The sequence below is a fragment of the Vidua macroura genome, chromosome 4 (genome assembly GCF_024509145.1).
Source record: "Vidua macroura isolate BioBank_ID:100142 chromosome 4, ASM2450914v1, whole genome shotgun sequence".
NCBI classification, from domain to species: domain Eukaryota; kingdom Metazoa; phylum Chordata; class Aves; order Passeriformes; family Viduidae; genus Vidua; species Vidua macroura.
In genome coordinates, this window is record NC_071574.1 from 61,602,633 (window position 1) to 61,625,501 (window position 22,869).

The 22,869-nt window shown below is 47.4% G+C and overlaps 1 protein-coding gene across 2 annotated transcripts in view; it reads right to left on the reverse strand.

Moving 5' to 3' along the window:
- The window catches only part of CRMP1 (collapsin response mediator protein 1), a 50,229-nt gene extending 32,189 nt beyond the window's left edge, over positions 1-18,040 (reverse strand). The window contains exons 1-2 of one of the 2 annotated variants that reach the window (XM_053976242.1): positions 17,102-18,040; positions 747-835 (exon numbers count right to left, since the gene is read on the reverse strand). In XM_053976242.1, the coding sequence (XP_053832217.1) occupies positions 747-835; positions 17,102-17,473 (461 nt within the window). In that variant the 5' untranslated portion in view covers positions 17,474-18,040. Of the gene's footprint in view, positions 1-746; positions 836-14,433; positions 14,754-17,101 lie in introns of those variants that run through there. The other variant, XM_053976243.1, reaches the window with a different exon arrangement.
- Positions 18,041-22,869: the final 4,829 nt, after the last annotated feature.

Sequence of the window (22,869 nt, forward strand, 5' to 3'; positions counted from 1 at the left end):
TATATACATCAGAGTGTTCATACACACTACATAACTTTGCAAACCTTAGAGACCCTCATCTCCACCAAGCCAAGGCAGGACCAGCAGAGCACACGGACATCTCTGTTACAGTTTCCCAGGCTATCAGTAACACGTATTTCAAGTTTTTCACCCAACAAATACTTTCCCAGTTCCTGTATTTTATAGCCTGATAAATCAGGACTTTCTTTCTAATTGTGTAACAATGCATAACAGCATTATAGAAACAGAACGTGCTGTGGTTCAGCATTAACCAACAGGCAACTGAGACATAGCAGGTCCTCATCTGCACCATGCAACATGGGGCGCATTTCAGATTTCTGTGCCCTACAATCCTTAAGAGCATGGCTGCAATTGCACTGACTAGGTACAGGGAGAAAAATTGTAGACAGCTTTCTGCCATTCATGGACTCAAAAGGTTTCCGTTGTCCTTAGCATTACTTCTTTTCTTGAGAGTGCCTACTTGCCTTAACTGTTTCAGATGAAGCTGTGATTGAACTGTTTGAAAAGCAAATATCTCCAGTTTACAGCAAAGAAATTGTCTATTTATCTAATCTTAGTGAAGATAAAACGGCAGAATTTAATAATTAAACACTCCTCAACTACAGTTTCACATTTAGAGGTAACTGAGATTCTGCCCATAAAAAATTTTAAGTCAGCACTATCAAGAAATCACAGTAGTCTATGTTAACACGCATGCAAAAAAAGCAGTATTTTATAAAACCAACTTTATAAGTCCATCTTCAAGGTACAGGTCTGCATAGAAGGAGTGGTCATCATTGATAATTCTTCCACCCTTAATGAGCAGTCGGTCACTCTGGAGGAAAAAAAAGGAAAATGTGGGTTTATCAAAATAAATAAACATAATAATGTATTTATGATAACAAATATGCTCATATTATAAAGAAATCCATTAATAACAAACACTACTCTATATAAAGGTGAGTTCATGTGGGTACACAGACAGTGGACAGGATAGTTTAATTGATAGTTTCAGTGGACATGATAGTTTCATCCTGTTTCAGGAGAGTTTCAGTTTATTCCTGACTTTTGGAACACGAGACCTCATCACCACCACAGTTCATTTTGCTCAAAGCAGCAATCACTGCACATAGAAACACCTGAAATGCCACTACATCCCCCTTTTACCACCTCATTGCACAAGGGCCAAAAGGGAAAAAGAGAAGCCCCTAGAAGAAACTGCCCAACACTGCAATGGCCAAGTTGAGCTCACTTGGTGCCCTTGGCATCTCTGGAAAAGTAAAAAAGCTTTGAATGGGGAGGGACAAGGTCATAAGAGGCTGCTTAGCCCCACCACTTGAAATTCCTCAGCAGGGAAGCTCCTTCAACACCAGCTCAGCAGGAGCAACTCCTGCGCAGCAGCCAAGGGACACGGCCCACAGCTCGTGTCTCCTGCACTGTGGCACAGACCCACAGCTAAACACAGAGTTTCTAGTGGGCATAAAGAATTAATTGTAATCAACTTGTGATTTCTGCAGAGCAAAGGCTGTTGATGAATTGGGGGCACTCTGTGCTGAGACTGCCCATGTTCTATCTCACTCACTCCACGCATGAGAATAGAATGCAGCCTCCAAAGTTTGGTTCACCTGAAATATCATACAAACAGCACAAAGGCCCACCTCCTGGTATTTTCTAAAGTGCCAGGAAGAAAACTATTTTTTTCCCAAGAAGGACTGTTCAAAAAATCAAGTCTGCATGAGTTACTGTTCACAACAATTGTCTCCTTATATTCTTCTCTATTCAAATGGTATCTTCTGTTCTCAAAAACTACATTTTATAGAAAACAGATTTTACCAGTGCGTATTCCAGAGAACCAATACTTAAACTCTCTCACTGAAGAAGTCATACTGGAAATGCCAGCCCCCTACCACCTCCCCAAAGACAGGGCAAGTCTGTAACTTCACTGCTCTTCTGACTTTAGTAGGGGTAGTTAATCTTCCTCACAGCAACTTGTATGGGGCTGTTTTGGATTTGTGCTGGAAACAGTGCTGATAGCACAAGGACGTTTTAGCTAGTGCTGTGCAGAGCTTAGAGAGTGAATATCTCTTCTGCCCATCACCAGGAAAGAGGCTGGGTGAGCGCACAAGGAATTGGGAGGGGGGATAGCTGGGACAGACCCCACCTGGCCCAAGGGATCTTCCATACCATACGGCATTATGCTCAGCAATAAAAAGTCAGGGGGAGGTTGATGAGGGGAGCACTGCCTCGGAACTGGTTGGGCATCAAGAGGAGGGTGGTAACCAATTGTATTGTGCATCATTTGTCCTTCTTTGGTTTCACTAATCTCTCTTTTTTATTTCCCTACCAATTGCATTATTATCATTACTATTATTATGATTATTCTATTTCCGTTATCAAAGTGTTTTCATCTCAACCCACGAGTTTTTTCACTTTTACCCTTCCAGGGGTATATTCCAGGGGGAGAATTGAGCAAGTAGTTGTGTGAGGCTGAGTTGCCAGCTGGGCAAGTACATAACACTTTTGGAAAGAATTTTGCCAAGTGACTGTGAATGCTGGAAAACTCTTAAAGCAGTCAGAACCATTTTTTCCCATCCACACATAAAAATAGCCATTTATTATAAATTATTTCCTTGGCTCACCAGACAATAACTCAGAATGTCCAGTTTGTCCATGTTTTATATTACTCAGTCCAGATTCAATTCCTGCTTTAATTACAGCATGACTCAAGTATATAACTATGAATGTCCCGAGTTCCCACTTTAGAAAGCAAACAAGTTGATATATTCTTAATCTATAAAACCAAATAACAATAGGACAACAAAACCAATAAATTTCTAAAAAAACTGTTCATTAAAAAGTGCTAAGGCAGAGCTAGGGGCGTTAAAATGTAACCTCTGTTATACAATGCACATTTACTTTTTAGCTTGAACTTGAACAATTTTGCAGGTTCAAAGCTTTTATAGCTCTCTGTATCATTTTAGAAAAAGGAAAAAGAGAGAAACATACACTTTTAAGGGAGGAAGAAGAGGGGGAAAAGACATTTTAAATACAGTGCACAGCAAAAGAGTATATGCACAGCAGGTCTGAAGCTCTTCTCCATGTGCAGAGCAACATGACCCTGGGGGGGAACCGAGGCACAGAAGTATGATGACATGTGTCCCCAGGACCTGCCTCAGACACTGTTACCCTCTCATTAGAGAACGGAGATGAATGCAACTCCTCCATCTAGAATTTGCCAGAGCAGGCTCCCTGTTTTCTCCCCAGCCTCTCTACTGTCACTTGTAATTGCAGCAGGACTTGTGAACTGGCAGTCAGAATAGTAAGAAGTTATTTTGCCACGTGCTGGCAGTTGCACCTCCTCACTATGATGATTTACTACGCTGCCTGCTGACCTGCAGGGACCACCATATTGTGAGCTCTTTTTAAGCTCATTCAGTTGCCTTCCTAAACATTAATACTGTCCAATTACAAGAGGCACAAGCTTACTAATAGAGGCAGGCAGTGTTCCCAGAGCACTGCATCTGTCACTGCTAAGGAGTGCAAAAATCTGCACCCTCATCAAGAAGTTCTACATTTCATTTCTTTTAAAACAGGAGAAGATGCATAATAAGTAGAAACAAATGTAACAGGCAAGGAAAATAAAACAGACTGAAAACTGAAGCGCAGCTCCAGAAAAATAACTGTAGACATAAGGATTTTAAATGTTTTTACATATAGATATAAATATGTAAGTAACAAAATTAGGTATTAGAATAAGCTAATCTAAAAAAGATACAAATGCAGTCTAAAAAAGAACTCAATTAAGGAGACAGCCATTAAATTAGGCCTCATTTCCTATAAAGGATTACTGAACATTCAGCTACAAAGTCTCTCTTAGTTCAGAATTTTGGAGGGTGTAAGAAATTCTGGTAGAGAATAAATAATCTGCACTTCATGGAGACTTTGAAAATTTTAATTCTTTACACCTCAGAAGAAAATACAAACAATTCAGAATTGTTGCAAGAGCAGTCCTGCACCTGAGGCTAAGGTTCCCCCAGCTGGGTATCGGAAGTCATGGAAGACTAGGCTGCCAAAAAAACACACAACCCCAGGTAGACTGCCAAGCCACTGGGGACAGTGCTGCGGAGCCTTGCCCAGCTTTCATCAGAATCTGAGAGCTGTGGAAGCATCTCTAGCATGCTTCCATTCCAGCGTATCAGCAAATTCAGAAGAAAAATAGTTTTGTTGGAACATCTCCCAATCAGCTTGATCTGTCAAGTGTAGGACACGTTACAGATTGCTGCAAAGCAGAGCACCTTGAGACAGATGGTGTCGACAGGCACCAGCAGCCCAGGGGAGGTTTGGGTGCCCTGTGGACACCTCAGCAGCACACTGTGCCCCAAGAAACCAGCACTGCCTCAAACACCCTGCTCCAGACCAGGGCTGGCTTGTCCTTAGCCAAAGCAGCAGTAGCCAATGCCTGAATGCATAGTTCACAGAGATGCACTTCCATGAATAGGCTGGAAAAAATACACAAAAATAAATTACTAGAAAGGAGGCACAGATTAATATTGACAATTTGTTGTATTCTTCATGAAACAAGATTTCATACAAATGGTTGGTTCATGTGCAGTATTCATTACCTGCTACAGCTCCAGCACAGGCTTCAGGGACAGGCACTGGAGCCTGGGTGATCCTGCACTTGTTTAGGTCACTGGTCCTTGCTGCAGTGAAATCCTGAACAGAAATCTGGGCACACACAGGCTCTGTGAAGTGGGTTAGCCTTCTTGGGCATGCAGAAGGCTGTGTATGACCAGGGGTCATTTATTTACCAGGGGCATGATGTCAGGAAGTCTGCTTGCAATTTTCTTACCAAGTGACAAATGTCCAGATAAATTAGGGACCAGAGTCCTCTTCTCCTTGTTTTGGGCTGGAGGAGAGACACACTTTGCAGTACCCTGGGGAAAGCAGTGAAGGAAGGGAGGAGTGACCTGAAGTTCCTGAACTAATCCCAGCAGTGCTGGCCTGTATTTCTCTTTCCCAGCTGTAATCTCCATGAGGAAGAACACCCAGCTCCCAGAGGTACCCTCAGCCAGTCACTGACCCTCAGGTGCTCTCACAATGCAAAGAGCAACAGGCTCATCACTCAGCTCAGGAGGTGACAGCACTGTCAGCCTTTCTAGGGTGGCTGCCACTTTTTTATTCTGCTGACAGCTGCCTCGGGCACTGGTGCCCTGCCTGCTGAGCTCCAGGGGCTCCATACCAAGCCTTCAGTGCATTGCCTGGCACAAGAAGCTGCCAGCCCACCTCTTCCCACTGCAAGCCAAAAGAAGCTGCTGGGGCCCTCTCCTCCCTCCAGGCTGCCAAGGATAGGCAGTAGGAACATGGCAAAACAGAGAGGGAGTATTACATTGTACAGTTCATGGGATGCCAAGATGCAAGGGGTAAAAGACCCTGCTCTCATTGACAAGGGAGATGCAGAAAGCACACTGTAAAGCCATGCTCCACAGTCACTGCAGGGTCTGGGAGCCAAGGTGTTTCTTCTCCACCCATCACTATTGCAATGATGCAATAGCATTGCTGCAATGCTGTTTGCCTCTGAGTTCTGTGCCTGGCCATGACACAGCACAAGCTCAGCCATGATGCATATCTGCTGTGTCCCCTGCAGCTCCATTTTACAGGCGCTCAGGCACCCCCCGGCTCAGCCCACTGCCGAGTATGATACAGCCATTCCTACTACTCCCAGCCCTTCACCTTCAAACCCTGCACACTGCTTCGCTGGGGATCTTTTCCTAATCACAGTCTAGCTTCTCCTGCTTCACCTGGCAGCAAAGCTGCCTAGCTTAGTCTGTGACATGACAGCAATTTTCATGGCAGCAGAAGGAGATGCCACAAACGCGGCGCGTTTGCTGCAGGAGGAGGGGCTGGCTGCTTAGACTGGAGGCGGCGGCTGTCGCTCCCTCACAACTATTGTTTCCACTACAGCAAGAGCAACACGAAACATCTGGAAGATGGTGACTGGCACACTTTGTACAAACTGCCTGTTTTGCTGGGGTTTGAATCAGCTTGGCTCAGCTCTTGTGAAGCGTGTCCACATTTTCATGCACACCAATGGCAAAAAGCCAGCAGAGAGAAGCAGCATCTGACCAACCTTCAGGACCACGAGCCTGAGCCCTGCCATAGACCCCAGTCCTGCACAGGGCTCCATGCAAAAACAAATTAATTTTCTGTCCTTGGGCAGAAAATCACTTTGCTGTAGATTATTCGAAATTACAAACCAAATGCTAGAGCAAGAACAGTTGCAAAGAAATTTAAAATTAGCCTTTTCCCATTCACCCACTCCCCTCAGAGCTAGAGGTATCTAAAAATACACAACAAAATTCAAATAGCTTTTAGATACGCAGTTCTCAAATCTGCTTCTTGGAACTACTAAAACACAGCAACACAAAAAATAAAACTGCCATAAGATTTACCAAACATTATTTCAAATTGGTGCAGCGTGTCAAAATACAATGCAGCACAACTTATAGAAACCACACACTTCTCTACAGCATCAATATCTATGCACTGCATCTGCAGGAACCTTTCAGAGAAAATCACACGTCTGTGACACAAGATGGAGTTAAAAAAAAAAAAAAGCCATTATGTATTCTAGCCATACAAAAAGATTCCAAGAAACTCCAAGAGTAGTGTTTCCATCAAATAGACTGCAATTCCAATATATGCTATTACATTTTCTTATGGTTTTCTTCCACAAATGGAACCTCTTCCTATCAGATCTTCATCTCTAAATCAAGTAAGCCATATATTTTTAACTATCTACAGTTTGCTTTACCATTTATATACAATTAAGTTCAGATAACTTATGCAGCATACAGGTCTAAGTGCTGTGCTGCTTAATTCTTGCTTTGGACCTTTACAATTGCTGCATTGCAGCTTTTGCCAACCAAAAAAAGTCTTTGCAATACTGAAACCCAGATTTTCCATGCCTAGAGGATGAGGAAACACTCAGCAGTGATTTCACCCTCTGTGTAATTGTAAGGACTTACTAGAATATTACATTGTCCATACATCTCCAGAGCAACAATGGCTGTTTTCTCTACAACCCAGATTAGTCAAGAGCCCTGAAGATGACTAAGGATTTTATGCTAAATAGCCATTTGGAAACAGTTTAAATTCTAAATCCACCTGCACTTCAGTTCTCTGTTTATAAAGGCATGTGGTTTAAAAGACATCAGATCAAATGCAACAGACATAAAAAGGCATTATCATGTTATCACACTTGCAGCCAAGACATTACTTTTTTAGCATTTGAGAGGTAGAATTCTTTGTTATTAAGGTTTTAAAGAGTCCACTGAGAGATACAAAAGACACAAAATTCAGTTCAGAGGGAAGGTACAAGAAACACAGGCTGATATTTGTGTTCTCCTTGATTATCTAAATCTCCGCAAGAAGACTATTTGCAAGGAAGACATTTCTCAAAGGCTGAAGACCCACTGACAAACAGTGGAAGGAGACACTCAGAGCTCCTCTGTGCTCCCATGTGTTCATTCTTGCATACTTATTTCCCACATTATACAAGAGATTTACTTTTTTGTGTGTGTGTGTGGATATATTTGGCTGTCTTTTGTCAGAGCTGGTCAGATTCAGACCCAGCTGTAATACAATACAGTTAAATTATCTCACTTTTAGCAAAGTACTTACAAATAAGGAACATTTTAAAACTTAATAGCAGAAGAAGAAAGATATCCTTCCCAAGAGGAATGTTTGCTTAAAATCCTTTCATAAGGATCAAAGAGCTGTAAATGGGATTTCATGAAGTACTGTCTGCTTATAAAAGATCTGCTTTTAATCAGCGGTATCCCTCCTTTTGAATTTCACATCTAGATTACCCTCCATAGGAAGTGGCTTTTAGCTAGGGTGAACCCTGAATCAACTCTGGGAACTCCTTGTAAAACACTCCATCCTTGAGGCATCATTTCTGATAGGCCACTAATGGAGAATCCTGCTTTTAAGGTTCTTTTCTTAACAGATGCGCTCTACTATATGGCAATTAATTTAGGAAGGATTATGCTGATTGTAGTAATGCTCTATCTTGGTCTGTAGCCAATGTATTCATTCATCTTTATTCATTTAAGAGATCTGATGTTCTTTTGTCTCCCCTTTTGAGACCTGGCTTCCTATTCAGCTGGCAGTTTCATTGCCTAATCACCCACTCTAAAGGGGCTACTCCTACAGCTACCAACTCCATGGGGATCTCTTCACTGAAAATGCCATCTTTGCTTTGCTTTTAGAAGGGAAGCACAACGAACTTTTTACTGATGACAATATTCATTGGCATCAGCAGGGGTCTCATCTAAGTAGTGGCTGAAGAGTTGAAACCATTGCATCATATGTTGTTATACCCATCCCCTGGGTTATAGCAGGTTATGTCAATTAAAGGGGATCTCAAAATCCCAGCAAGCCATTCATAGGAAAGCTTAAACTTGGGAAGAAAATAACAGTCATTTACAGCATGACTGACTTCTCTAGGCCACTGAACTGAAACTGTGTTTTATCTAAGTTCTAATCAGAAATCTGCATCAGGTTACTGGGACATATCTGACTTGGCACCAATCACAGTCAAAATCCAGCTAAGACCATATGGAATCCCTTCTCTGACAGACCAGGTGGATGCAAGGGAAACAGAATAGTAGAAAATGCCTTTAAGATGATGTTAGCAATGATAATTCATGATCAGCTAAATGCAGTGGATATCATGTGTACTATTTGCACTCAGACACTTTGTGCTGTCATGTTGTGTCACATACCTACTTTTTCTGCCAGTGAGAGCAAGTTGCTGCCTCACCTCACATGGTATCAGCCCTGATTTCCCTTCCACAGCCTCTTCACTCTGAGCACTGCCTACTCCTCTAGCCAGCAACCTGGGTCCTCACAATTACACATAGGAGATTTTATACTGAGTGTAGACTTCCACTGAAGTCAGTAGGAACATTTATTATTCATAAACAATACCTTACACCTTAAAACTCATTAGGACATGGACTACAGATGAAAACTTTTGTCTTGTGACAAGCAAACATCATCCCAAAGTATCTGCTTCAGGGAACAAGGCAACCATCTGCACACGTAGCAAGATTAGAAACCTGCAAATTATTTTGCTGCTCATCTCTATTCCTTCTTTCTCATACATACAAAAGCATTTATCTCTCTCATATGTACAAAATCCAAGTTTATCTCAACTAACTCCCAAGTGCTTCACAAGCCAGTGGCCTCTGCTGGCTCCTTCAAATGAAAATGGAAGTTTCACACTTTTACCACTCAAATAATTCTTGATTCTGAAAGAAATGGCAGCAAAGCAAACAGATCTTGATCTCTCATCAGAAAAGTGGTTCATTGGCAGCAGTTGCTCTCAGCATTTGCAAGAAGACTCAGACAAGCACCCCACTGCATCAGATGTCTTCCCAGACAGCCACTGTCCCCTTTCCAAACCTGCCCAGCTTCCAGCAAAGCACAGCTCAGTTCTCTGTAGTGGCACCAGCTATGATGCTGAAAATACTGATGGTCTGCTGAGGGCACTGACTGATGAACTTGCTGTGGCAGTTAAAGGAATCACTGCCTCAAACCCTTCCTTCTGTCCCTCTGCCAAAGGTTTCAGTCTCCATAGAAATGTCCCCAAAAGGACCTACTCTGGATGCAATTTAAGTCACCATATGGAACTGACATAGGAAAAACTAGCTACTTTTTCTCCTATAGAAAAAAGAAAGGAAAAGCTGTGTCACAGAATCATAGAAATGGTGGCTGGAAGTCCAAAAATTTATAGTGAAGCAGCTGAAGCATCCCAGATCTGCCAGGCTGAAGTCCAGTCCACTACACAATGTGAATTTACCTGTGTTCACCAACAGATGAGTACACTGGGAGGGGGAAAGTCTGTTAAACAGACACACATGCGAACATGTAATTTTGAGGATTAAGCATATGTTAAAAAGTAAAAAGGCATCCAGAGTTCCAGACCTTAGTGTTTTAAAACAGGACAAAAAGTGCAGCCTAAATCAGCCAAAATCTTGCACCAAGAGCAGAATCTTGGTGCTGGGCATGGGAACATGAGGCAGTGTTCCCATGCCCAGCACACAGTAGGCTTTTCAAACACTGAGCGTAGCTTCATACACCATGTTAAACAAAGGTGAGTGGTAAAAAAACATAATCGGGGAGATACAGAATAGATCCAAACCTAGAAAAGGACTTTGGTCCACCGTTCCACGTACTCACCATGCCCTGCGTCTGTAGGATATGTCCCCCCTGGTGTCCAAAATGAACTGGCTGGCAGCTCTCACACTGCTGTTATCTCACACCAGAACAGCACACATTATCCCAGCACTTTGTGCAGACCAAACAGAAAGTTTCCATCCTGAACCAGTGTGTCATACAGCAGAAATCCAGATTAATGGATTTTTTCTCTCTCAAAGTATTCTGCCATCTTCAATGAAGCCTACTTGCTTCTCATCTCTCTTCATACCAATTCTAAAGGTAACAAGTAAAATTATTCTCTGTGCCCACTCTGAATTTCTTCAGTCTCCCCATTTGTCTGCATCTGGTTTTTTTTTTTTTTTTCTCATGTAGTGCCAGATCTTCTATTTTCTTTTCTTGTTACGCTTAGTAGGAGATCCTTCCTCTGTAACACCACATTTCTGTGCTCTCTGTCTCCCTGTGTCTTACAGTCTGTCAGCTCAGGACCAGCAGTGCATTTCCCCACTCATATGTCAATCCTTGGACCATACCCAGAAGGATGATTCCCTTTTTTCCCCAAGGGATTTGGGCACCATTTTCCTCTCCCAAATGCCTCCTTGCAGAATAGTGACTAGCTATTCTGCCTTTGCTCAGTAGAATGGTGTTCACACCTCCTCTTCACTGAGCTCACACAGATTATGTTTTAATGGGTGCAGTTGCTGCTGGAACAAACATGTCCTGTCACAGGCATTTAACATGCCACATGTCTTTTAAACCATGCTACAATTCTGAGTTCATCTAAGCTCAGGCCTTGCTTGAAAATTGCCAGCTGCTACCAAAACACAGAAGCCAAAATAATTTGTAACAGGTATTTCCGTGTCATCATCTCCATTGATTCCCTGTGATATGCTGCACAAGAGGAGTATAATAGTGATGTTAAAAGCAATGGGCTGGGGGGCTATATCCTGAAAACTCTGGCCTGCATGAGAACATCCAGCACAACCAAAGCACAAAAGATTGCCACCTCCTGCAGAAAAACACCTCAGCAATGGATGTGGTGGCTATCCATACTACAAAGGCTGGGAAAAGTGCTCCTGCACTCTTGGCCACCCTTACATTATGCACACCCTGCTCCATCCCCAGTTAACACTCCTGAACCAGCGGTTTGAAACCCACCTGCCAAGGACTTCAGCACAGTGCAGAAGACGTGACTGAAGTGCTTACACTTAATGGTTCAATGCATTTCTATTACAAATCCCCAGACTGATCTGGTGCTTCAAATGCAGAGGTCCTTACCCTCCCACAGTAGTTACACAAAAGGGCCCAGTTTCTCCAGTCTGACTCACAACTGAATGGCACCTTACACTGGCACAGTGCTGGTGCTCCACTAACAGCAAGCCTGGATGAGATGCATAGCAGGCAGCAGGACAGCCACACATGAGATAAAATGCAAGAAGCATGAATTTTCACAAGTTGAAATGGAAAGGAAAAGAGGCAGATGAAACTAAAAACCCCATGCAGATCAGTGAATGAGAGCAGGGAGATGCCCAGTGCAAAGAGGGCTGTGTGCAAGAGTGTCTTTACCACGAGCAGGGGGAGAAGGGAAAGCAGGAATAAAGTTGCTTTGAGTAAAAGAGGTGCAGGGGCTATCAGTCAGGCCCTGTCTGAAAGGAGTCAGGAGGTGAGGCACAGTCAGGCTAAGCACAAGGAGGAAGTTATGGCCACATGCACCAAGAGCAGTAACCCAGACAGGTTGCCACAGGGTTGTCTTCCCAAGAGTGGTATCTGCTTCCACACCAATCAGAGGTGAAACCAGCTGCTGCCTCTTCCTTCCCAGTTCCTGATGCTGCAGACCTGATCCCAGAGGGAATCGGGTACTGACTGCTGACTGCAGTGCCTGTGGTGGGATGCTGTTGCTGGGTGTTGCTGTTGTGTGCTCAGGACAGCTCCTGGCCCCATGCAAGTAACACAGTCTTGGTTCTGGAAAATCCACAGCAAAGTATCAGTGCCCAGGACACCATCAGAAATTAGTTTCTCACTTCTCCAATGAACCTAGGAGCTGGTATAGCTCCAAAAAGCAAGCATGTGAGTTGGGGGAAATGTTAAGAACAGTAATAAATGACATTTTTATATTTCATCACCACTGTTGTTGCATAATACAGAGCCCAGAAGACTTGAAGCTACAATGTATTTCCTTAGTGGCCAGATGAAACATCTAGTTTACCACACTGGAATGGGGCTCCAGAAGATACACAGAGATAGACCCTGTGGGTTCTTGTGAGACAGGCAGTGTGTACAAGATGTAACACAAAGCGCCGAATTTGCTTTTGCTGGAGGAGAAGGGCCAGAAGTGTAAAAAAAAAAAACCCAAAAACAGTCCAGCCCTGATGCCTGCCAACTTCACTAATGTTAATTCATGCCTTTGATTTGGTCACAAAACTCAACAGTAATGTTAATGAACATTCATTTATAGAAGCTTCAGCACATGCCATTTCAAAGAGAAAAGGCTGAGGTTTGGGCTTTCTTTTTCACAGCAATCCTCTCCACAGCACAGAGAAAAAAAATTGTGAGAAGTGATGAAATTAAAAGGAACTGTTAATGCTAAGGCAAAGACTCCTAATTCTTCCAGTTTCTCATTCTACTCCAAATTGGAGAGCAAAGAACTAGCTGTGGGTGTGACCCTGTAACACTCCAGCTTCAAATGAAGATTGAGCCATGCACAAAGCACCTGACACTCACCCAGAGGGAAACCGGGGCTTCTCCCAACACAGACACGCCCTGAGTAAGTCACACAACGCACTGAGGAACGAGGCAAGAGGAGCAATCACGTAAAAAGCCACTGCAGCACCCAGCTTCAGCCCTGGCCACCAGGCACTGCTGCCTGTTGATAGTGGAAACCTGCATAAATGCGACGGCACTTATGTATCATGAAACTCAGCTTTTAGAAGGATGGTGTTTCCCTCCCGATCAAATATTTCGACTGAAGGATGCTTTTATTGTACAGGGAGAAAACCGCGAGGAGCTTTGAAGCTTTTTAACACTGGCTCCACTAATGTCGATAAGCACCAGGTTTGCTCAGGAAGGTGCCACACCCACCAGGCAGCCCGCTCTTTCAGCCACCGAAACTTGCCCCGCGTCACACCGTGCCAGCTTTCCAGGGAAAGCTCCACGAACCCAAGCAATCTTGTGCCACACCAACAGTGACCCCATCATCCACTGATCCAGTCCCCCAAGAGGAAAGCAAAAACCTGGAGACCAACACCGGTGCTGGGGGAAGCCTCTGCCGTGTGAGCAAGCTCCGGGTGCGATTTGCCCCACCACACCCCTATCCGCCAGCTCTGCCTGTTCTTTATCTCAGCCCCTATATCCCCAGATCGTGGGTATTAAGCCAAAGCATATACTGTATCAAAGAACCCAGGTCCTCTCTTTCTGGCATGGAAAGCACACCCTATTGTAGCTCTCTCTGCTCGGGTACAAAAGCATCCAGCGGGAGACAGGCACCGATAGGAAGAGGATGCTTATGATTAACTCTTTGACTTCTGATTCCCACCACGCCTGATGTATTAATAGCGAGCAGAGGTGTTGGTGCTGGCATCATGGCGCTCTTTGATTTTCCACGCTTTCCCCCACGCCCACGCTCGCCCACCTCCCATTTCTCCGCACCCTGTGCCTCCCCGCGGCCCACCGCCCTTGCCCCGCCGAGGCTGCGCTGCCCCTGCCCACTGCGGGGGGCGGTGGCAGGGGCACGTTGTGCTGCGGTGGTCCCCTCCCTCTTTTGTTCTGCCTCGCCCGGCGGCCGAGCCTCCCCGGGCCCGGCTCCTCGGGAGGGCGGTACCCCCGGCCCCGGCCCCGACAGCGCCGGGACGAGCCCCCCGCCGGCCCTCCCTCCCCTCCCCGCCCCGGGCTGGAGCGAGCACACAGCGCTGAGCCCCGTCTGGGCGGCGGGCGAGCGAGGGGAGGCAGAATACAATAAAGAAATAAAATAAAAATGAATTAATGAAATTTTAAAATAAAATTAAATGAAATCAGTCCTCGCCCAGAGCTCCCAGCGGGAGGAGGACGGGCGGCGGCGCCCGCACCCCGCCGTTCCGGGGAGTCCCGGCCCCGCAGTCTGGGGCTGCCCGCGGCCCCGGGCGCTGCGCGGCCGCGGCGCTCCCGCCGCACGCCCTTCCCCGCCCCGCGAACAAAGGAGCGCGGGCAGCGCTCGCTGCGCCCGGGGCCGCTTACCGTTATGTGGGGGATGCTCTTCTTGCCCTGGTAAGACATGTCGGCTCTCCCTAGCGCCGGGAGCACGCAACGAACCCGAGGAGCGAGCCGAGCCTAGCGGAACAACACCGGCGGTGCTGAGACGAATAATAATGAGAAGCCCGGTCGGGTGATGGGGCGGGGCGGGGGCGACCCGGCACAGCGGTGGAATGGGGGCGAAGTTCCGTCGCCCAGAGGAAGGGAAGCCCGGCAAACCGGGCACCTTTTTTTTTCCGGCTGCAATCAAACAGGGACGCGGCTCCCGGGGGGGTCGGCGAGCGCTGCCTCTGCCGGCGGCAGCAGCGCCCTCCCGGCTGCAGGTCGGAGCAGGATTCGCTCAGCGCAACCCAGGAAGCGTTTCCTTCCCTCCTGTCCCCCACCCCTCCGCCTGGCCCCCCTTCACAGCCCATCAATCCAGCCGGAGCCTCCCTCCCTCCTGCACCGGCTCTGGGAAACGCCGCCCCGCCAGCTCCGCCGCCGCCCCGCTCGCACGCTGAGGTCACCGGCAGGATCCCACGCGTGGGTTGCCGCAGGGTGGGGACGGGGAATATAACCCTCGGCGGTGGGTTCTGCTGTGCTGCACATGGCAATGCCTGCCCCGTCCCCACGGCATGAAGCCTGATGGCAGTGCTCTCCGCTGTCCCCATGGCACTGTCCCCATAGCACTGACCCTGATGGCACTGCCCCGCGCTGTCCCCATACCACTGATCCTGGTGGCATTGCCTTGCACTGCCCCTGATGGCCCTGCCTGCTCTGTCCCTGATGGCACTGACTCAGGTGGCATTGCCTTCTCTGTCCTCACTAACATCACTGACCCTAACAGCACTGTCATGCTCTGCCTTCCTTGTCACTGCCCCATTGTCACACACCTGCTCTGTCCTGTGCCCATGGAGCTCATGGGGGATAACACAACCAGACCAGGCCAGGTAGATGCTGTATCAGCAGTTGCTGGAGAGGTAAAATGGCTAATTGAAACCCTTCTGTCTTTTCTCTGTCTCACAGAATGCCTCCCTCCACCCATGGTGCTTGAGGGTAAAAGGCACTGCAAAGCTGTGCCCAAGTTAATTCCCTCAAGGACATGCACTCTGGGGCTCTTAGCACACCCATCCCTGTGATACACACAAAAGCCACTGAGCACCCAGGCCACATCCCAGACACATCTTCCCAGAAATCATTGTTTGAAACTTGTAAAAAACTCTGGATGTCACTGCACAGGGGTCACATGTATGCTTACAATGCATCTTCCTAAGCCACTGGCCAAACCTTGCCTGCTTTACCCCTAACTTCATCCTCACCTCGCTTTGGTCAACTTTGAAAGCACAGTGGGATCCAGAGAAGTAGTGTGCAGTGTTGCTCACTACCCTGAGTCCCAGGCTGAACTAGGAAGTAGGGAAAACGGAGATGCAGCACCATGGATGTGCTAGAAGATGGGACATGCTGTGCCCTCACACTGCCCCAGGGTCCTGATCAAAAAAAACTCAGGAGTTCAGGTGAGCTAGAAAAGAGAAGACTGCACTGCAGCTGACAGCCTCTGAAGGCAACCCTGGGATCACTGCAGAGAAAGCAGCAGCATCCCAGGCACAGTGTCCCACCAAGCCCTGCCTGCTCGCTGCAGTGTCCCACCACAGCAGACACCCACTGGACTGCACAGGAGGCCATGTGGCACCTGCACGCAATCCCCAGGCCAGAGCAAACCAGCACCCCATTCATGCTCAAATTGAAGAGGGGTGAAAAGAGTGGAAACTCTCAGTTCAGCCTGTGGAAAGAGTGCAGGCAAGCCACAGAGGCTTCAGGCTGGGTATTCAGGAACAGGGTGTATCCATGCAGAAGCATCACTTCAAGGCCGCATTTCTTTCTAAGGGGAAATCAATGACAGCCCGGGATCCCATGAGAGCCATCCCCTCGGGTCTGCCTCCAGCCTGCATGCCACCGACGGGGCTAAGATGAAGATGCACAGCCGTCAGGGGCCGACCAGCCCACCGGCTCACTTCCTCCTTGAGCCTACAATATAAGTCCAGGCTGCAGACCCAGGGAAGGGGAACCCAGGGCAGAGGTTTCGACCGATCCTCCCGCCTTCCGCGCTCCCTGCCGGGGAGACAATGCAGGCGCAGAGGGAGCCGGGGGGAGCAGGGGCAGAGACAGGGCGGGGGGTCGGGGCAGATCCTGGAGCTGTGCCTGGGACAGGCTCCGCGGAGTTTCCCCGGCGAGTTCGGGAGTGCAGTGGGCCCGGCTTTGTTCCGGGGGGCGGCCGGGAGGTGCTGAGGGACCCGAGCTGCCCTCCAGCCCCCCGGCACGGGCAGGGAAAGATACGGAGAAAACTCATCGCCATCACTTACAAAGGAAAACGATTTCTGGGGTCGCCCCCTCCCGCCCCCGCTAAGCTCCGCCAATTGAGGTAGTTCGGGGCCAGCCGGGCTCTCCCCAGAGCATCAGCGTGCCCGGAAGGAGGGGGCCGCCCCTCCCCGACCTGTCGTGCCGAAACTCCCCCGCGAAGGCGGCCCCCTGCCCCCTGCACCGGCGAGCGGGGCTCTGCGGCACGGCTCGGTACGGCTCGGCACGGCTCGGCTCCGCTCGGTACAGCAATCTCGGCTCCGCTCGCCCAGCGAGCGGGGGCGGCGGCTCCCATCTCCCCAGCCCGGGCCCCGCTCACCTGTCCATTGTCCTGGCCCTGCAGCAGCTCCTTCCCCATGGGGTATTTGATCTCCACGCCGGGGGTCTTGTCCTCCCGGTCTCCCGGGGAGCTGATGACAGAGCCGGAGATCTCGCTGATGTCGCTGGCGGTCTCGCTGTAGTTGTCCCCTCCGTCCAGCATGTCGTGCCGGCTGCCGCTCCGCGGGGTCCGGGACCCCTTCTTTCCCACGCTGTAGGCATCGAAGTCGATGGTTTTGTTCTCATAGGCCCCCTCCACGGAGGCGAACATTCCCCCGTATTTCTGTCGCGGTGTCTGAGCTGTCGTGCCCGGCCTAGCTAGATATACAGGCAGGTCATCTTCTTTATTCCAGTTCCTCTTTCTCTCGGCCATTCTCGCTGTCCGGATCTCTCTCTCTCTCTATCTCTCTCCCTGCCTCCCACTTCTCTGCACCTTCCACTACCGGGATAGGCTGTTAGTGACCATAAAAATGAATGGATGGATGCAGCAGTGGCGGAGCTGGGTTGGCTGTGGGATCTTTCCGTTAGGGACCTGCAAACGTTAACCTCCCTCCCCCACCCACCCCCCTCAAAAAAATAGGAAAAAAAAAGAAAAAAGAAAAAAAAAGAAAATAAGAGAGAAAGAAAGAAAGAGAGAGAAATAAATCCGAGCGGGATTTAAAAATAGCCGTGTTAGTAAAGAGCACGTGAAAATAAAGTACAAAGAGCGGAGCGGAGAGGGTGGCAGAGGCAGGTGATTGGAAAGCCCCTGACGAATGGGAAGAGCAGCAGCGATTCCCCGAGCAGGGACCGCAGTGCACAGCTCCCCCGGTATAGAATGATCCGGGGGGCGGGAGGCTGGGGGAGGAGGCAGGGAGGGAGCCCGCCGCATGCACACACGGCCGGGTGCCAACGGGGTCCTGGCCTGCGAGCTGGAGGGCGCCGGTCACCCGCTGCTGCGTGACTTCGGGGCTGGAATAAAAGGGAGGCGAAAAGAAAAAGAAAAAAAAAAAAAGAGAAAAGCTCCGAATCTCCCCAGCCCCCCCGGGCGAGCCGGAGGGAGTTTCTCCCACTTTGCTCACTCACATTGCCCCCGCCCCCCTCCGCGGGAGAGGCTGCGGCGGTGCCCGGGCGGGGCGGGGGGCGCGGCCGCGGCAGCCGCCGGTACGGGCGGGGGACGGGCCAGCGTCGCTCGGGGTCGGTCTGCGGCCGCAGGGGGAGCGGCGGGGAGAAGAGCGAGGGGTGGCCGGAGTGTGGGAGGAAGCAGAACCAGCCCTTGCCTCAGGGCAGGGGGGCCGGCGCTGCCCCTGCCGCAGCAGCTGGTACCCGCGGGGGTGGTGGCGGCTCTGCTCCGCCCCGCCGCCCCCGGCTGCCGCTCCCCCGCTGCGGCGGCGCGGACGGAGCGCCCGACCCCTTCGCACGCCGCGGGGGCAGGGGGCTGCAGGCGGGGGGCTTCAGGCAGGGGGCTACAAGCGGGGGGCTGCAGACGGGGGGCTACAGGCAGGGGGGTAGGGTAAAAGCGGGGGGCTGCAGGCAGCGGGCTACAAGCGGGGGGCTACAGGCAGGGGGCTGCAGGCGGGGGGCTACAGGCAACGGGCGCCGGCCCTGACACGGAAGTGATCGCGCCGAGCGCTGCCTGAGCCGCCGGCCCCGCCGCCGGGCATGGGGCGCCGGCTCCGCGGGCCTGGGTGTGCTGCCCACGGCCCCTGAGTGTCCGCCGAGCCCCAGGAAGGCGGGGAGCCGAGCGTGCCCCCACGGATCCCCCTCGGAGCGGCTGGAGCGCGGCTCGCCCCCCGGAGCTGTCCCTTCAGCACCCCGGCAGGCTCTCGGGCCCGCACGGTGCTTGCCTGACTTGGCCTCGGCAGAAGGAGACAAACCAGGGAGGGCTTCGTTTCACTGTGAGGGATCCAAGTTGCCAAAAGCAATGGCAGGAGGAGTGGAGAATGTGCTCCCCTCAGCTCTCTGCACAGCCCGCTTCAGGAACTCCATCTTTACAGCCTGCCTTACAATCATCCTGAGATTTGGCACCTGAGATCATCCACCAAATTCACAAGTCCTTGGACACTCCTCTCCTGCACCTGCAGACAATCTGCAATTGTCACAGGCTTTCACTATGCCAGTAGTTACATAAGGGACATTTTCTGTTGCTCTGAAATAATATATTGTAACAAACTGGTCTGAGATTGATTATGTGACTAAGCAAGTTTGAAGCAGTGGATCAATCACAAGGCCTGTTTACTGCTCATGTACAAAGTGACGCTTGAATACAAGCCCAACCACACTGCACTGTTGTCTTTGGTCCACAGGCATACCTGGTGGTCCCAGCATGAGAAAAATTGCAAGTTACTAATTGCAAAGCAGGAAAAGTGGGAGGTCCCTGGGATTTCATCAGAAATTAGTCCAGATAACCATCTTTCTCATTAACAACTACCCATGGACCCAAACCACGTGAAAAAGCAGTGATGTGACATACCTGAGCAATGCCAAAATACATCCAAGGAAAACATCTTTCTTTTCTGCATTTATGATCCAGTGGGACCTGCTGTCTTAAATGCTGTGTGTGCATTCAACACTATAGGTGCTGTTCACATGAGGGGAGGTAGTAAGATAGACAAAATTTCACTTATTATTGGTTATCAGCACACTGATTTTAGTCAACTGCCATTTCTGAGCATATATCGCCCAAGTTTCTACAGCTCACTTAATAAACCATATTTCCACATTAACACGTTAATATCATAGAGAGGTTTCACTGGTGCATGTGAAAAAAAATAAGTATAGCTTGTATTGCTTCATTCCTTCCTTAAAGTCTTCTCTTTTACAGGCAAATATTGTTTTGGTTTTTTTTTCTGATGGATTGAGGTTTATTGATTATGTTGGGGGAAAAAAAAAAGTCAATTTTTTCTACACAGGACACCAAACCCTGTCAGTTAGTGAAATATGCAGGTGGTACATGAATTGTGATGTGTGACTTGCCTGTCTTTGCAAGTATTGGAAAAATATTCATTTGCGATCAAGAGATTAATTCCAGAATAAAAACTTCTGAAGGTCCCATAGTAGGTCTGATATGTTGCATAGTGCATACATCCGCTAAATGAAGAGCATTTTTATTTATCATCCACAAAGCTAAGAAAGATGGACTCTGTTTACACTTGGGATCTAGTCAGATAACACTGTTCAGGTTTCCAGAGCACTCAGGGTTTTTTAAATAAAAAAAAAAAAAGAATAATGCTAATTTTTAAGCATTAAGTCAGGAGATTCATATTAATTCTTATACATAAGGAGATCACAAGACTCAGAGAACATGTCAGATCAATGCTTTAGAAAATAGCATTAAACTTTCTAGTTAGAAATAAGCATAAACTAATATCAGTCTGTCTTTGCTTTTAAATGTTTTGGGTTTTCTTCATACCATAGCCCTTAGTCTACTAAAAAGTATTCTCAGTCACCAGATGCATACTGTTCCTTTGTTAAGTAAGAGATCAAATTGTGGTTTTGGGTGCAGACTCAATTGCATCCTGATACCCTGGCATCCTGTGAGGTTGACTAAAAACAAGTATGCAGCTTTGGAGAAATATATTGCTTTGGTATATTCTCTTGCAGACAGTGCATCTCATCCTGTTTTGACATTGCTTGATGAAAAGAGGACTGAACTTGATTGCAAGTGCACAGTCTTCCTATAGGACCTTCATTCCAAATAGATTAGATAAGTGATAACAGCAAACCTAGAGAAACACTTGCTTCACACTACAAAACCTACAACGTCTTGCTGGATAAAAGCCCAACAAGAAGGGTGTCACATACCTTGGCTTCGTTTGTAGGTGAGCTCTTCCAACAGCATGAGCTAGAACAGGACTTCCCTGGTGCAGGGCCTTAGAGAATGTGCAATGTGCATTTTGCACCTATTTTTTGCTATTGTGCATTTTACAACAGAATCATCGGAACAAAAAAGGCACAAACAGTCCAAAGGGAACGCATGTGAGAGACACAAGTTCTCCTTCTTCCAGAGAAGTGACTGGAGTTGCCAAGTCACTGAGTCAGTCTCCCTGTCTGCTCTGTGGGACTGCTGTATCTCTGCCAGCAGTGTCCTCCCCCCACAAAACCGTCCAATGGGTTGGTGATTTGAACTGTCTCCTGACATATAGGAACTGTGAATCCAAAACACAGCTACAAGCTGGGGACGGCTCAGGTTACCCACTTCATGAGCAGTGATACAGCCCATAGTATTCTGCCAACTCATATTAATTTCACTAACTCAGCAGAAACTGAATGGCAGTTCCTCCACCAAAAGGAGCAAGAGCTCGGGTGTAACAATTTCCTTACCCTGTTAAAAGATCAGGTGGCCCCCTCCTCAAAACGGAGACTTCCTGGGTTGCTATCCATGGATACAGTTGTATATAAAACTGTATTTCAGAAGCTCTGTCACCATTTTAAAGTTAAAATAATAAAATTATAATGTTTTTAATTTAAAATATGCATACATTTAATATACAAAATTATACAAATTATACATTTAGCTAACATAGAAAAATACATCTTGTTAACAAGATAAAATGTCAACATATCTTACATAATTTGTGAGAGTTACAAATTTGTGATCATCAAGTAGACTTTGTGACTTCATTACAATTCTGTATCCTCCTAGTTACACTGAATATTAATACATATGTACAGTTGATATCAATGGCAAATGTCTTAGAGTGGAAATCTTTGCTGAAGAGTTATCCAGAAGGTTTTAATGAAACAGTTAAAATATGAGTGGCCTCTTTTATACTATTGAAGCTTCTCACATGGCTGAAACTAATGTGACACCCAGTGACAGGGTGGTCATGGGTCAGAGTTTAAACTTTTTGCATTTATTTACAAACACCCCTCCCTCCCCAGTCTAACTGCTACACCTGCTTAATAAGTATCACACCATAAATCCCAACTTTTTTGTGCTTTCTTTGGTACTTCTTCAAATGGATCCAAATTTGTGGCCCTAACAACTGCTCTTCATGACTTCTGGTTACCACTCCTCTGTTGGCTGTGCAAAAGTGTTAAACAGTTGTACAGCACTGGAGCTCAAAAGGCAAGATCTCTGTACATTATTCATCACAGATTAGTCACAAATACCTCAGGAGGTGGGGAAATATTTTTGTTTCAGTTAACAAATATGTGCAGAGTCTTCATTCCTTATTTAATTTACATGGTTTCCTTTTCCAAGTTCCAAACAAAAGACAGAAGTGTGAAGTTATAAATAAGCTATAAAAATCTGTTTCATGCTGGGCCTTGTCTTACATACTGTGAGCCATGTAATGATTTTCTTTTAACTATTTACAAATTCTTTAAAACTTGCTTGTCATCACAGGGAACAAAACAGAAGACCACCACCAGTCTGATTTTCAGGCCTTCTTTTTTTTTTTTTTTTTTCTTTTAATTTAGCTCTGTACCAACAAATTGTTCTTAATTCCTAGAAGATAAAATTCACTCATGAGTTAAAAGCTTATTGAGCTTTTCCTAAGAGCTGCTTAGGACCATCAGTGAGTGATACATTGCCTCATGTAGTCTTTTTTGGCACTGGAGTGGTTTTCATCTGTTAGTTACATTTTCCCTCTTTTTCAAAAAGACCACAGTTCAGAGAGTAGAGAAATGAGGTTGTTTGGCATTGGTTAGTGCACACTGCACAGGAACCTCTCACATTGGAATTTACATTTGCATATTCATATTCCCAAAGCAATGAATAAAAGAGAAACAATAGTGAACAGAGATTTATACCACAGATCCCAGCAACTCCAAATCAAGGCAGGT